Source organism: Peromyscus leucopus, chromosome 8b (genome assembly GCF_004664715.2).
Source record: "Peromyscus leucopus breed LL Stock chromosome 8b, UCI_PerLeu_2.1, whole genome shotgun sequence".
Lineage (NCBI taxonomy): Eukaryota > Metazoa > Chordata > Mammalia > Rodentia > Cricetidae > Peromyscus > Peromyscus leucopus.
The window spans coordinates 44,037,219-44,053,569 of record NC_051086.1 but is presented as its reverse complement, the minus strand read 5'-3'; the positions used below and the strand labels follow the sequence as shown (position 1 = coordinate 44,053,569).

At 46.7% G+C, this 16,351-nt stretch overlaps 1 protein-coding gene across 1 annotated transcript in view; it reads left to right on the top strand.

The window, feature by feature from the left end:
* LOC114683283 (multidrug and toxin extrusion protein 2-like) overlaps nucleotides 1–16,351 on the top strand; it is a 47,366-nt gene that overhangs the window by 4,819 nt on the left and 26,196 nt on the right. The window contains 6 exon segments of the mRNA XM_028857512.2: nucleotides 1,987–2,055; nucleotides 3,159–3,307; nucleotides 3,880–3,922; nucleotides 7,445–7,489; nucleotides 8,656–8,753; nucleotides 11,327–11,424. Coding sequence (XP_028713345.1) covers nucleotides 1,987–2,055; nucleotides 3,159–3,307; nucleotides 3,880–3,922; nucleotides 7,445–7,489; nucleotides 8,656–8,753; nucleotides 11,327–11,424 — 502 coding nt within the window.

Below are 16,351 nucleotides of genomic sequence, written 5' to 3'. Positions count from 1 at the left end.
GGCCCCACTACCTCCCAATTACACCACACAAAGGACCAGACTTTCAGCACATACACCACTGGGGACCACATTTCATTAGTCAAAACACCGGGTCAGAATCTTGGTAAGTAAGGCAGTTAATTTACCTGGAGTTAACATCAGCTGCTACATGTGAGACCCAAGATGAAGAAGTGCACTGCACGTTCCCTCTCCTCTGCTGGCCTGGACAATAACACACTTTACCCTACCCCTCAACCTATGGGCTAATCTCTGGGTAGTTGGGGAGTGGATGAGATCTGCTTGAGAGTGTGCTATAAGCCTAATCCTTACCAGACTACTGAAACCTTAGGTATGTAGCCAGCTTCAGGTCACAGCGAGTAACCTAGGTAAATATAGTAAGTTTTCTGTCACCCAGGCCACCAACCAAAATGAGAAACTATAACCCTATGTACATGTGACTTAGGATAGTGCCTGGTCCTAACACCATATACATGAAGAGCCTGGCACATAGTGTATGTTCAGTAAACACTGGGTGGTGTGTGTGTGTGTGCGTGTGATTGCAGGTACAGCAGCCCTGCCCAGGCCTTCGGAGTCCAGAGGAGAAGGTGGGTGTCCTGCTCTCCCCTCTCCACCTCGCTCCTTTGAGGCAAAGTCTTTTTATCAAAACTAGAGCAGTAGTTCAGCTGGGCTGGAGGGTTGGCAAGCTCCAGGGTCTGCTTGTCTCCACAGCACACCCCATCCCTCCCCACACCAAGTCCTGGAGCTATACGCTCATGCAGCTTTTAAGGGGTTCTGAGGACCAGACCCAGTTCTCACGCCTGCATAGCAAGCACTATTACCACTGAGCTCTCTGCCAAGCCTGGCTTTTTAAATAGATATTTTCTCCTTCTTCTCCTTCTCCTTTTCCTCCTCCTTCTCCCCCCCCTCCTCCTCCCCTTCTCTCTCTCTCTCTCTCTCTCTCTCTCTCTCTCTCTCTCTCTCTCTCTCTCTCTCTCTCTCTTTCTCTGTGACACCCTAACCCGTTACTTTTGAATGCATATTCTCTGGCAGATGAGGTACACAGCCTTAGACCATAGTAAAGCCTTTGTGTTTATTTGATTTTTTCAGTTTTGAAGGTGGGGTTGGCTCTGGTACTGAGACTGGTCATGAGCTCCTTGGTCTCTGGTGACTCTTCTGCCTCAGTCCTGCGAGCTGTTGGGACCACAGGACTCACCACAGTGCCTGGCTTTCCTTTGCTAAAGCAGAAGCTCTTGCATGCTATATTAAGAAAATCTAGGCTTGCTGGGTGTGGTGACACTTGCCTTTAATCCCAGCACTTGTTAGTAAGAGGCAATTTCTGTGAGTTTGAGGCTAGCCTGGTCTACAGAGCAAGTTCCAAGCTAGCCATGGCTATATAGAGAAACCCTGTCTCAAAAAGAAAAAAAAAAAAAAAAAAAAAGGTGAAAAGGCTTTAAGCTCCCCTGGTGGACATAGCGTGGCTGTGGCTCTAGGTTAGAAAAGGCATTTTTGTTTGGTAATCCTCAAGGATCCATGCGGCCATCTGAACCACAGGAGCCTGGGCATTCGTGTGGGTGTGCTTGCTCTTTGAAAATGAGCTGCCGAGTTGGGCGCAGTGGCTCAGGCCTTTAATCCCAGCACTAGGGAGGCAGAAGCAGGCAGATCTCTGTGAGTTCGAGACCAATCTGGTCTACGTAGTGAGCTCCAGGACAGCGAGAGCTACATAGTGAGACCCTGGGACAAGAACAACAGAAAAACAAAACCCAACCAAATAAAAACGGCTGGGCAAGTTAGGTGGCACACGCCTTTAATTCCGACACTGAGGCAGCAGAGGCAAGCTGATCTCTGTGTGTTCAAGACCAGCCTGGTCTACACAAAGAGTTCCAGGACAGCCATAGCTAAATAAGAAGACCTTGTCTCATAAAACCAAAATGAGCTGCCGAGGCTCCTCTGAGCAGCCGCAGCCTGCTGCACTTGGCCCGGTTTTTTTTTTTTTTTCTTTTCTTTCAGGTTGTGAATGTCACTGGGATTTCAGTGGGAACCGGCTTGGCCTCAGCTTGTGACACGCTGATGTCTCAGGTGAGAACCTCGTTGCCCACATGGGTTCCTGGCAGTTGCCTAGGGAACCACACACTGTGGTTTGGCAGCCCTTTATGTATGGACAGCATAGCGAGCGTTACTAAATCACGTGACCAAGGCTCAGCTAACTCAGCTGTGACTCTCGTGAGGCTTCATCTGTGCCTCTGCTAGGGGAAAAGAAGGCTACAGCTCATGCTGATGGCACAGCAGTGAGCGGCTTTGCGAGGTGGGGACAAGGAGAGGTACAGCAGGAAAACCAACAGGACCTGGGTGGCACCAGGTTCTTTTGGTGATTTTTTCTTTTATCCAACAGTTTAAAGCCGAGGAACTTATTAGCCTGACTTATTAGGCTGGGACCTCTGTTTGCGGGGGGAAAACAGTCTGTTTGGTATCTTTCCGCCTCCTTAAATTTTCGGTTTGTGTGTCATTTAGCAAAGGGACTCCACTTTTGTTGGTTGGGTTTGGTCTGGTCCTGGTGCAGGAGCACAGGCAAATCAATGGGTCCCCTTGTGCTTGGCAGACAATTCTTCACTCCGGGCCTGGTCTGCACAGGGGCTGTGCACAGGGGCTGTGCTTTCCTTGTCCCTCGCTCCAAGTTCCCCTGTAAGCTTCTTAAAAGTGGCCTTTGCACTCCAGGTCCTCACCTCTGCACGGGGCTCCGTCTCCATCAATGGTCTTTCCATCACTGCCCGTCCCACTGGGCTTAGCCTTTGCTCGGTCTCCTTGGAGCTTCTTCAATAAAATCGCCAAGCGAACACTAAGCCATCCTTAACCATCGGGGCTACCTCAGCACAGTGGGTGTCCTTCCTCTACACCCCTGTGCTGTGCCTACCCCCTTCCTAAAGCTTCATTCCGCTCCTCTATGCTCCATATGAACAGCCCCAGTTCCCAAGAGCAGGGAAAAGTTGTCCTAGAACACATACAATGCCACAGTAGCAGCTGGCTGGCTGGGATCTGGCAGCCATCTCCCCCACCTCCCCCATCGCCTTCCTCCTGCCCCGCCTCCTGGGCAGTGCTGCCGGGAACATGGCTGCCAGAGCTGCTGGGCCTGCTGGAAGTGGGGGGCCTTGGTCCCCATGTTTCTGAAACACTGTTTTTCCAAGTCCTTCGGAGGCAGGAACCTGAAGCGCGTGGGGGTCATACTGCAAAGGGGCATCCTCATCTTGCTGCTCTGCTGTTTCCCGTGCTGGGCCATCTTCCTGAACACCGAGCACCTGCTCCTGCTCTTGGGGCAGAACCCGGAAGTCGCCAGGTGAGCACGGCTCAGAGTCCCGGGTCAGCGGTAGGTGGCAGACTTTCCCAGCTGACTCTCAATCTTGCTGGATGTGAGCACTTGGGACCGGAAGCTGTGACTATGACCACAGAATGGCTGACACAGGGCCAAGGCAGCACACACCGATGCCCCGGGCGATCTCTTCTGTGCCCATCACAGTTTTCTCCCACAAGGGCGTCCAACGCACAGTCGTCTTCACTGTTGTGTTTAGGGTTGGGTTTTTTTATAAAACTTAACAGTCTAGTGGAGTCTCAGTTCTTGGGCTTGGTTCTTTCCAAAGGTTTCTGCATCACATTGTGCTCAACTTGTAGCAAGTTTCCCTGTCGGCCATCTAGCCTCATCGCTCTGCTCTCCGCTGAAAAGTGTCTGCTGTCCCTTCCCCCAACTTAAGGGACCACTTAGCAGCCTTTGGCTGCTGCTGGTGCTTTGACTCATTGTCTTACCAATAGGTGTTTAGTTTTAACTTTTAGGAGATACCCCTGAGCAGGACCTGAAGGGAGGGTGACCAGAAACCACTTCACTGCTGGCTGAAAGCTGTCTTCTTGTTCCAGGATAGCCCAGGTTTATGTGATGATTTGCATCCCTGCTCTTCCTGTAAGTTTCACAGCTGCTGTGTTTCTTTATTAGTGATAATCATAGAAATACCAATAACAATGATAGGAAGTAATGATTTCCATTGAGGCATTTGCATACAAGTGTATAATGCACTTTGATCAGGACCCCTTTCCCCTTTCCTTCTTCTACCATCCCCTGGTTCCCGTGATCCTACTCAATTTCCCCTGTTCCAACCCCTCCTTCTCAGTTCTACATATGAGAGAAAATATGTAATAATTGTCCTTCTGAGTCTGGCTTTTCACCTAAACGAGGAGCACAAGTTCCGTTCATTTTCCTAAAGAGGACATGATTTCAATATTAATGGCAGAATAGTATTCCATTGTCTTATGTAGGCCACACTTTCTTTATCTGTTTGTCCATTGATGGCCACTGAAGCTAATTTCCATAATGTGTGATGGTTAATCTCAACCATCAACTTGATGAGATCTCGAATTGCTAGGGAGACCAGTTTCAGGAATGCCTTTGGAGGGTTATCTTTGTTAGGTTGATTTGAAAGACACCTCCGCTATGGGTGGCACCATTCCCTTCCTGGGTTCTCGGACTGCACAAAAGGAGAAAGCTAGCTGAGCACAAGAATTCATCTTTCCTGCTTCTCCACTGTGGATGCAACGTGACCAGCTGCCTCAAGCTCCTGCCACCACAAACTTCCTGCCATGGCAGAACCCTTTCCACTGGGCAGCAGTGGTGGTGGCGGTGCACGACTTTAATCCCAGCACTCAGGAGGCAGATCAGGGGGATCTCTGTGAGTTTGAGGCCAGCCTGGTCTACAGAGCAAGTTCCAGGACAACCAGCGCTACACAGAGAAATTCTGTCTTGAAAAACCAAAAGAAAAAAAAAGAAAAGAAAAGAAACGTTCCCCTCTTATATTTTCTTTAATTGTATTTTATTTATTTTGCTCCAGTGGGGTTCAGGTACAAAGAGGAGGTGTGGAGTCGGCATGATCTGAGGGTGAATCAGGATGGCTGCCCATTTATTAAAAATAGGCTACACCTTATATACTCTATAACTGCATTATAGTTTAACCACAAGCAGTACTAAAGCATACTTAGTAGTTCCAGGATGAAAGCAGTCATCAATGTCATTACAGCATTTTTCTTGAAGGAAAAAAAATAAGTTTAGCAAAAATCTAAATACCTATTGTCCTCCGAGACTCAGAAACCCCACCAGGTGCCCTCTCAGACTTCCTCCTGCAGGGTCTCCGTCTCTGTGGTGAGGAGGTGCCAGACACTGAGTCCTGAGAAACAAACCCCTAAGAGCGCTTTTCATTCTTCAAGGAGCGTGATGCAGTGTTTAGACCATGCAGCGTAACAAGCATCGAGCTGTTTCCTAACTGCATTCCTTCGAAGAGGGAGTGGAGTTTTCTGCTGATGCAATCCAACAGTAACCATGGCACTCCTGGACAGGGTGGCACCGTCTGCGACCCTGTCTGTATTGAGAAGGCTGAGGTAGAGGGGGGGGACATTTTGAGCCAGTTTGAGCTACACAGAAGACAGGTTTTGTTTTTTGTTTGTTTTGTTTTAAAGAGGAGCAATGGAATAAGGAGTTGGAACATCACTGTGACAAATAGGAGGGGTGGGAAGGCAGGCAAGAATCACACCCTGCGCTGCTTCCAGGCTCCCCATCACCCAAGCAGCATGACCCAGCTGGAGCTCCTCATCATGCCATGACACACGTGTGGAGGTCAGAGGACAAATGTGAGCATCAGTTCTCTCCTTCCGCCATACGGGTCCTGGGGAGCCGGGGGTGAAGACCCTTGCACACACTATCCCTGAGGATCATGCTCACACCCAAGCCTTGCACTAGGGCTCTGGGACCGAGCTTCCCGTCTTCTGGAGGTCCAGCCTTGCCTCACACCTGCAGTTGGGAGGCTTCTTGCCAAAGATTGAGCCTGTAGCTCCCTCCCCAGACAGTCCAGACTGGGGCTTTTGCTTCAGCCACGCAGGATCTGCTCTTTTCTGCTCTTTGGAAAGTAAATCTTTCAAGTCATTCTGGCATTTGTTTAGGATGAATCTGGTGTTCTGGATTTTGATGTTACATAATCAGAAAGAAAGTATCCTAAAAACCAGAGTAGACAGAGATAGCATAGAAGACCCAGAAAAAAAAGTTCCACGCAAAGCCATCCAATCCTTGGCAAGGGTGTCAGAACACACACTGGAGAGAGGGTGGCCTCTGTGATGAGTGGTCTGAGAAATGCAACTGTCCCCATGTAAAGAATCAAAATAGACCCATATCTCTCACCCAGCGCTGAAATCAGTTTGGGATAGAACACAGACCTTACGTGTACCAGGAAGCAAGCACTGGAGGAAAACACTGCGGGCCAGCACAGGCAGGGGCTCTCTAAGAAGGCAGACAGCAGCAAAGGAAATCATCCCGAGGCTGAACAAACGGGACGACGTGGAACTAAAAAGCCTCCGATTAGCGAGGGAAACGGTCATCAGAGGCAGTGTGCAGACTGGGAGCAAGTCCTTGCCAATCATACATCCCACACGAGATTAATATTTAAACTCTACAAAGAACACCAACATTAAAAAAATCTCCCAAATCAAATGGGCTAATGGATTGAATAAAGGAAGAAATAAAAGTAGTCACTGTCTTTAGCTATCAGAGAAATACAAATTAACCCTGCCTTGATGTTTCATGTGAGCCCAGCGGCTAGACTAGATCTTATCAAGAAAACTAGTGACGACAAATGCTGGTGGGGATGTGGGAGTGTAAACCATATACACACAATAATAAAGATAAATAAATATAAAAAGGGAAAGAAAATGAATCGAACTGGAGACCATTGAGTTAAGTGGAGTAAGCCAGACTCAGAGAAACAAATAGTGAATCTTTTCTCCTTGTGCAGAATGTAGATTTAAATATCTTTTTTTTTTGTGTTTGTTATAGTTGTTGTTGTGTTATGTTGTGTGTATGTGTGTATGTGTATAGTGTGGTGTGTGTGGGGTGTGGGGGGGGGTGTGTATAGTGTGTGTGTGTGTGTATGTGGTGTAGTGTGTGTGTGTGTGTGTGTGTGTGTGTGTGTGTGAGACACAGAAGTAGAAAGTCACTCTGAGAGGGGAGAAAGCTGTCTGTAGAGAGGGGAGGGGAGCAAGACATGGTTGTGGAGTACATGCCATCAAAACAGAAGATGAAGCTATGGGAGGAAGGCGGGCAGGGGTTGGGAGGACAGTGATGGCTGAGGAATAAGAACAAAGGGCAGTGATATGTACAGGGAACGCCAAGTGAAGCCCGTTTTCTTTTTGGCCAGAATACTGGCCAAAAATTAATAATAATAATAATAATAATAATAATAATACAACTCCAGAACTTGACATGTATGAAAATGTTATAATGAAATCCACTATTTCATGAAATTATCATTCAAAAGAAACTGAGCTGGGGCCTAGCCTTGCAGCAGACACGCTGAGGGTGAAGTCCTGGGCTTGGTCCCCAGAAATGCAAAACAACAACAAAACTGGAAACAAAGTAAGCTCTCGTGTTTTCTGTTTCATCTTCTAGGCAGCGTTCCTGTTCCAGCTGCAGACACGGTATTTACAGAGTCAGGTACTCTTTCGTGTTTTTACTGCACACTACTGTGGGAGATGTAGAGTAAATGTTTTAAAGGGATTTTCTGTAATAATTTGTACCTCCTTTCCCTGTGATTCATTTCTGAGACACACATGCACTTTGGGAACAGGAGCGCCTGTGGTTTCATGTACAGAAGAGATGGCGGTCGTGTGGACTCGTCTGTCTGGTTCCTCTTAGTTTTCCTGCCGTCCTTGCCCGGCCTTTGTATCTAAGGCTTCCCTAATCTCTCAGCTTGCTGCTGGCTTTGCAGCTGACCTGGGGGCCTGGCCCCAATTTTGATACTGACGGGGAGGGTCTGGGGTTACTACAGCTCCACTTGTAAGTGTGGGTAGGACACTGTGCGTGCCACACACAAGGCAGAAGGGAGATTGAAGGAGGAGAGGGCCAGAAGTGGGGGGCAGAAACTGGGCCCCACTTTAGCCAGTGTCCTGTCCCGGGCTAGCTGCAGACAGTTTGCTAGCCTTTAAACATAAAGGCCTCGTCCTAAGCCAGAGGAAATTGTTCTGCTCCGACAGTCTTCCATTCTGTGTGATTGCTGGGAGAAGAAGTTTAAGGTGAAAAAAGTGTTTATCTGAGGACTGAAGTGTAGGCAGCATAAACAATAGGAATGTGCATGCCTTTAATTCCAACACTAGAAGCTCTGTGAGTTCGAGGCCAACCTGGTCTACATAAAGAGTAGCCAGAACTACATAGTGAGACCTTGTCTCAAAAACAAAACCAGAACAGAACAGCATATACTGCTGAGCAAAGCGATGGACATTTTTCTCCGCACTTGCTTTGAAGCAAGTGTTTCTGGGTGCTGTGCATATGAGAAGATCCTCAGGCACAGCTCTGAGGAGTGGTGGGCTCTGGGCCCCAACAACCCTGAAGCCTGTGTGTTCTTCTCGAGACCAATTCCTCTTTTTCCCTGTTGCTGTGATGAAACTGGACAGGGTTTTGAAATGGCCCCCACAGGCTTCTGGGTGGCTTGGTGAGAAGCTCCATCAAAGGAGGAGGCTCATTTGCCGAAGCCATTCCTGGCTTTTCGACTAGCCTTGTATGGCTTTACCGCCGCCACCTATTTAATCGTGAGTTTCACTTGACAGCCTAGCCGAGTAGCTTTTGAAAATAGTAACGTTTTCCTATTTGTTTGGGAATTTTAGGGCATCATTATGCCCCAGGTTATTGTTGGGATCGCAGCAAATGTTGTCAACGTGGGCATGAATGCCTTCTTGCTGTACGCCTTGGACCTCGGAGTGGTGTAAGTGGAAACCCATTCATCCATCAAAGTCTGCTGCCTGCCCTAGGGCTGGGGGTTTGCCAGTGAGGCAGGGAGCGTGGACAGGTAAGCAGGCGCCCAGCTGTCTGTGCTCTGCTGCTCGGGATGGCAGGTAAGAGCTGGCCCCGCGGGCCCAGAGAAGCAGCTAGCTCGCATTGCTGGGGGAGAGAGGGTGGAGATTAGACAGAGACAGGGAGCCTTGGAGGGCAGTGCGGAGGCTTCCGTGGTGGAAGCGGTGTTAGTCCTAACAAGCAAGCTGCTGCCACCTGGAGGCTGAGGTGGGTGACAGGCAGAGGCCTGAAGATCTTCTCTCAGGGCCTCTGGATTTTAAGTGGCTGAGCCAAATTCCTTCTGGAAGCTTGAAGAGATGAGGGCCCCATAAAGAAAGAGAGAAGTTAGGGGTACCCCAATAGTGTCCTGATGGCCCTTCCTCACACCAGAGGATGTTCGGCTGCCCTAGCCTAGAGCTAACCTGCATAAGCGGCGGAGAGAGTCACACCAGCAAATGAAGACTGAGACCCACAATTTGGGGGGTACTGTGTTCTTTAGTTAGTGGGTCATGAATGTTACTCATATATGTAATAACAATTAAAGAAAAAGGGGCCATGAATTTGAACGAAGGAGGGGGTACATGGGAGTGGATGGGGGAAGGGAAGGGAGGAAATAAATTATAATTAAAAGAAGTTAATATGTTAGGAATTAAGGAGAAGAAAACAAAATAGAGTATAACATATGAGTTATGTCAGCTGTTGGATATCTTCACTGCGATCTGTTTGGTTTCCATTCACATGTTGATGTGGGCTCTGAACATCAATGAGACCATGACAGCCATCATTACAGAGTAACGTGGGCAGGGATGCAACTCCGTGGGAGAGAGCTTGCCTAGCACATGCAAGGCCTGGTTCCCATGCTGTCTTCCTCATGCCAGAAAGATGAAGGAGGCTGTATCAGTTTCCTGGAAGAAGAGAGAGAGGAAGGGAGGGATGGAGGGATGGAGGAAAGGAGGGGAGAGAGAGAGAGAAGAGAGAGAGAGAGAGAGAGAGAGAGAGAGAGAGAGAGAGAGAGAGAATCATACATAAATTACAAAAGGGGAATTCTTGGATGGACTTACATGACAGGAGCTGGGTAGTCTAACAGTGCCCACATACCCACCGAAGAGACAAGCAGTTAGGTGCCTCAGCTGTCCCAAATTGGCACTGAAGGCCTGGAGGCTCCCTGTGGAGTCACTGGTGGCAGGTCCAGGTTGAAAGGCTGAGGAAGCCTGTCTTAGTGAAGGTTTCTATTGCTGTGGTAAAACACCATGGCCAGAGCAGCTTGGAGAGAAGAGGGTTTATTTTGCTTACCTTTTCCTATCACATCATGGAGGGAAGTCAAAGTCGGAGTTGATGCAGAGGCCATGGAGAGCACTGCTTATGGCCTGCTTTCTTAAACCACCCAGGACCACCTGCCCAGGGATGGCACCGCCCACAGCGAGCAGGGTCCTCAGGGGTCACTAATCAAGGTGACCCCCCCCCAGACTTGCTTAGAGGACAATCTTGGAGGCATTTTCTCACTTAGGAGTCCCCCTTCTCAGATGTCTAGGTCTGTGTCAAGTTGACAAAAGCCAACCAACAAGAAATTGTAGCCTAATGTCAGTGGGTGGTGATGACATCAGTATTTTACCCCCAAAGGAAAGGGGGCTTGCAGACACCGGCATGTTCCCTCCTCTAACTTCTTTGAGTCCGGGCCACCAGCTTGCTGGATGGTATGGCCCACATTCGGGGTGGGTCTCCCCTCAGTCCCTGCCTCCTATGTCCACCTCTAGACAATCCCTGCAGACCCATTGAGGTGTTTTTTTTTTTGTTGTTTTAAATCATTCTTTGATAGCTAAATTGACAGCCAAGGGCAACTGTCCCCCAGGCATTGGTCAGAGAAGAGAGGGAGCCATCAGGGAAGGGGAGGACCAGTGGGTTGACCAGATGTCACAGAGGGCCCAGGTTCCCCTATGAAGGGCACCTGAGAGACAGAACCTTGGACTTTTCCTAAAGAGGGATGCACAGGATAGTTTGGAAAAGGGAGGAGAGGGTACAGGGGTGGGTTAATAAATGATAAAGTGTGAGGCTCAGACAAGGATAGGAGAGGGGAAATAATAAATAAGAATGCTGAGTGTGGGCTCTGCGCTGGCCCAGCATGTACCTGAGGTGGGAAGATGGCTCCCACTGACGACGCCCAGTCTTCTATTTGATGGAAGACAAACCTGCTCTGCTCCTGTCTCATAAAACCATGGCTTGGACGAGCACTTGGCTGGCCCAGCCCTTTGAACTGGTCATCATCTAAGAAGTGCTTACTTGGGGCTTGTTTAAGGTTGGTGGCTTGTGGGATGGCAACACAGCTTCGAGCCCTTCAGTGTCACACGGATGGACAGCGGATCCATCTCCATGGAGACAAACAAGCCTATTCCACATGGACTCAGCCATCACACAAAAGGAAGGCAGCAGAGGCACCCCAAGCTCGCTGCCAGCCAAAGCCTGTCAAAGGCAGTCTGTCGTGAGCTAACCTCACCTTTTCTCCTGCAGAGGATCAGCCTGGGCCAACACCACCTCCCAGTTCTTCCTGTCTGCCCTGCTTTTCCTCTATGTGTGGTGGAAGAGGATCCACGTCCTCACCTGGGGAGGTTCGTGACCCTGTGTCCTGGTGTTGCACAGTGGAGCCTTTTGAATGTCTTTACCTCATAGAAGTTGGGTTTGTTTTATTTTTATCTCTTAGGAAATCTCAAAATAGAGAAAACATCTGTTACCGAAAATACAAAAGTTACTAGGGACAGTGTGTGATTTTGTGTTTGTGTGGTTACCAAAATAACCCTTTGTTCATAGAACACTGTAGTAGATACTGGGTTTTAAGTTGCAGTTATAGTTTTAATATTTAATGAATTAAAACTACTAATATGAAATCCTGTTTCTGGAAAATCATGCTATTCAGCTGAAGGGAAGTTAGATTACTGTTGTATCAACTCAAGAGAACAGATTGCTCTCTGACCAGCCAGGACCACTCATAGCTAATTGAGGAGCCCAGAACCCTTGAGTAGATACCCACAGGCTTAACTGGATTTCTTTTCTTTCTTTCTTCTTCTTTCTTTCTTCCCTTTCCTTCCTTCCTTCCTTCCTTCCTTCCTTCCTTCCTTCCTTCCTTCCTTCCTTTCCTTTCTTTCTTTCTTTCTTTCTTCTTTTCCTTCCTTCCTTCCTTCCTTCCTTCCTTCCTTCTCCTTCCTTCTTCCTTCCTTCCTTCCTTCTCCTCCTTCTCCTTTTTTCTTCTTTTTACAGCTTTGCTGAGGCAAAGTTGATAAAACTAGTATCTATTTAAGGTGTGACTGTGGCTGTGATTTTTACTGTGGTAGTTTGTTTTGTTTGGTGGTCCTGAGGATGAGACCCAGGCTCTCAGACATACTAGGCAAGTGCTCTTCTATTGACCTGCATCCCTACTGCCTTTTGTTTTTAAATTTTGAGACAGGGTCTTGCTAGTTGCCCAGGATAGCTTCAAGTTTGTGACCCCCCATCTCAGCCTTCCCAATAGCCGGGATTACAGGCACACACCTCTGTAATAGCCCACCATGGTGTTTTGGCATACATGTATGTTATGACATGATTATTGCTGCAAAGCTAATTCATGTGCCAAGCACCTTGCATAGCCACCGCTCTGTGTGTGGCAAGGACGATTCCTGTGGTTTCTCTTGGCAGACTTGAGGCACGCAGTGGATTTACTGTGTTTCTCAGGTTGTTCTTTAGATCTCCAGAAGTTTCCACCATGTAACTGATCTCACTGATTCCCTCCACCACCTGATCCTTAGTAACCAGCCTTTTGCCCTTTGTATGAGTTCTACTTTTTCAGAGTCCACATAAAAAGATCATGTAGTATTATTTATCTATGTCTTGGGCTGTCTCACTTAACAGGTATATCCTGGGTTCATCCATGCTGCCACCCACTGTCGGATTCCTTTTTTTTTTTTAAGTAATTATCCTCTGTGTGACAGGTTTGAGATATGGCTTTCATTAGCACTTCCTTGATGATTAGTGATGTGTGTGCATGTGCACGTGTGTACATGTGTATTTGGAGGGCAGAAGTGACATCTAATGTCTTCATCAATTGCTTTCCATCTCATTGTTTGAGAGTCTCTCTGTGAACCTAGAGCTCACTGATTCGGCTACACTAGCTGGCCACCAAGTCCCAGGTCTCCCATCTGTCTCCCTGTGTTGGGATTGCTGGTGAACACTGGTGTCTGCATGGATCCTGGGGATCTGAACTCGGGTCCTCCCGCTTGTGGGACAAGCACTTATTAATATCCATCTCCCCAACTGCAGAGCACATGACAGAGTACCAGTTGACCACTTTGATGCTTTCTTTTCTTTTTCTTTTCAGAGTTGTATAAGTTATATTTATATTTTGATTTAAACCCCTTATTGGATACATGGTTTGTAGCTATTTCCTTCCATTCTGTGGGTTGGCCTTTTATTTTAGTTTTATGCTGTTCTTCTTGGTTACTTTTTCTAATATTGCCTGTTCTTTGGTGTTGTAGGCAAAAAGTCGTTGCCAGTACTGGTACCATGGCCTCTCTCCCTGTGATTTCTTCTGTGATTTTGAGATTATAATAAGTCTGAATCCATTCTGAGTTGAGTTTTGTGTATGGTACAGTGTTTAAAATTTTTAAGCCTAAATTTTAAAATCTTATCTAAAATGATCCTGAGTCAGTTTGTCTTTTTCCTGGAGTGATCCAGGGTTCTCAACACTGCTGAAGAAGATCGCCCTTTCCTGGTTTTGTACCCCGGAGCTTTTGGTGGAGATTGGTTGACTCTACCTGTTTTTGTGGTAGTGACACAGTTTGAGTTATGGTGGCTTTGAAACACGGGTTGAAGTCAGGATGTGTCCATCTTTGTTATTTTTCAAGATTGTTTGGGTCTTCAGCATTTGGGTTTCTGTAACGTTTTTCTATTTTTTTGTGACAAATGATACCGGAATTTTGACAGTGATTGTTAGCTAACATTGGGTATTGTGAACATTTTGACATCTTGATTCTTCAGGTCCAAGAACACAGAGATCTTCCGTTTATTTGTCATTGGTTCCCCCCTCTCCCTCCCTGCAGCCCCCAAGTTCCATTGTAGAGATCATTGCCTCCTTGGTTAGATTTACTCCTGAGAATTTTCTTCCTTTTAGTGTTAAAAATGGGATTCATTCTTTCCCATCCTCCCTTCCCCAAGTACTGGTGACTGAGCCCAGGGTCTTCTACTTGCTTCCTGTTTCCACTCATGTTTTATTAATGTATAACTTATACAAATAATGGGTCTTATCATGAACTGTGTGTACCATGTGTATATATGTGTACCCTGTGTGCTGTGTATACCCTGTATACCATGTGTACTTTGTATCATTTATACCATGTGTTCATGTGTCATTGTGTACATGTGTATTTGTGTACCATGTGTACATGTGTACCATGTGTATGTGTGTTTCATGTGTACAATGTGCATTTGTGTACCATGTATACCACATGTACGTGTATATATTTGCATACGATGCGGTAACATGTATCATGAGTACCATGTGTACCTGTGTATACTGTGTGTACCGTGTATATGTGTACTATATATACACCATGTGTACATATATACATGTACTGTGTGTGCTTGTATACCATATGTACATTTATATGTGTATTCCATGTGTATGTGTATTTGTGTACCATGTATCATGTGTACCGTGTATATGTGTATATATTTGTGTACTATCTATAACATGTATTGTGAGTACCATGTGTACCTGTGTATTCCATGTGTACGTGTGTACATATGTACATGTACTGTGTGTGCCTGTAAACCATGTGTAGCTCCCCTCCTGCTGAGTGCCTTCCTCCTCCCAACTAGTCCCTCTTCTACTTACTAGCACTTTATGTGATAATCTCCAGGTCCATCCATTTTTTGGGGGGGGGCAAGCAATGTAATTTTTTTCTTCTTTATGGCAAAACAGATCTCTGTTGGAAGACTAACTTCTAATCCCCAACAGGTCCAGTGACCTGGGACAGATGTGTGAAGTTGGCCCAGCGAAGAAACTATGACCACCTGTTTCACACAAGTGGCCCGGATAGCCCCGATAGCCTCGATAGCCCAGATAGCCCTAGCCTTTTTATTTATACAGTTTCAATAGTTTGCATGGACAGTTTTACAATCAGATTTGTTTCCTTATGTTTCTAACAATGGTTACAATAATTGCCAGTTTGCTCCTTTACCTCATTCCCCTTCCATCCCCCAACTTTCCCACTGGTAACCATTACCTACTTGATTCATAGCTTTAATGTAAGGAGCATAAGAAATGTTGCAAGCGGTAAAGGAAGTTTTCTAACTAGGCACACCTACAGGTAGAACAGTGTGCTCAGTTGGTAGCATTTGCGGTTACAACATCATGCAAAGGGAAAGAGAGTTTCACCTCTAGTGGTTAATGTTTGCCTCTAGTCAAATCTAACTTCTCACAATTAACTCATCAGCCAAGGCTTAGTCAAATCACTCTTCATTCTCTACTACTCTGTCTCCTATGGGGATATACCAGGTTCTCTATCACCCTGTACACTACATAATTAAAAGCTTGCTCTTAATAGTTGGAACTGCTTATCTTTTGTTCTCATGTCTCCTCCCTCTCAACTTTCTACAGTATTGGCACAGCTCTTAGAAGTGAGGGCTTGTGGATTTCCATGACTCTGCTTCGTTCCCTGTTCATAGACTGTTCCCATTAACTCCTGATATCATCTATTTATTAGCATTTTTCCTAGACTCTTGTGGCTAAAATCATTCTCTCCAGAAGAGTTATGCAAATGTGTAATGTCATGAACTACTGTGACTCTTTCAGACTAGTCACAAGATGTGTTGGAGAGGCAACATCCTGTTCTTAACAATCCTGAACTCCTGGTCACACTTGAAACATCAAAGGCTTTAGGAGCTGAATCGGTCCACTGTATATTTTTAACAACATCCCCTCTCGTTCACCCAGAGGAGAGTCATCAGGGGGAAGTTTTCCTAATGCAGTAGCCATTTCATCCATAGCTTTAAGAAAGTGGAACTAGAGGCAGCCAGCAACATGATTTGTATAAAGAAAGCAAGGAGAGCAGGTAGCAATATGCTTCTGGGGTCATGCCCAGAGTTATACAGTGAACAATCCATCAGACTTGCCCCAAATGGGTCAAACACTCCAGGGTCTTGCCACAAGGAGAACTTGTTCATGCTGTTCTCAGGCCTTGTCCCCCGAAGAAGTCACATGGCTCCCAGCAAAACTCCACTGTGTACATGTACCACATTTCTGTACTGTTTCGTCTGTTGATAGATGTTTATGCTGATCCCATACTGTAACTCGTGAATAGTGTCACAATAATCATAAGTGTGCAGGTCTCTCTATTGCAGACTGACTGTTTCCTTTGAGTGTAGCCCAGGAGTGCTAGAGCCAGATCGTATGTCCTCCTGTGGTTAGAGGTTGAGGCCCCACCATACTGACTTGCATTTCCACCAGCAGGATATAAAGTTCCTTTCCCCTCGCATTCTCGCTGGCAGTCATTAATTGCTTGTTTT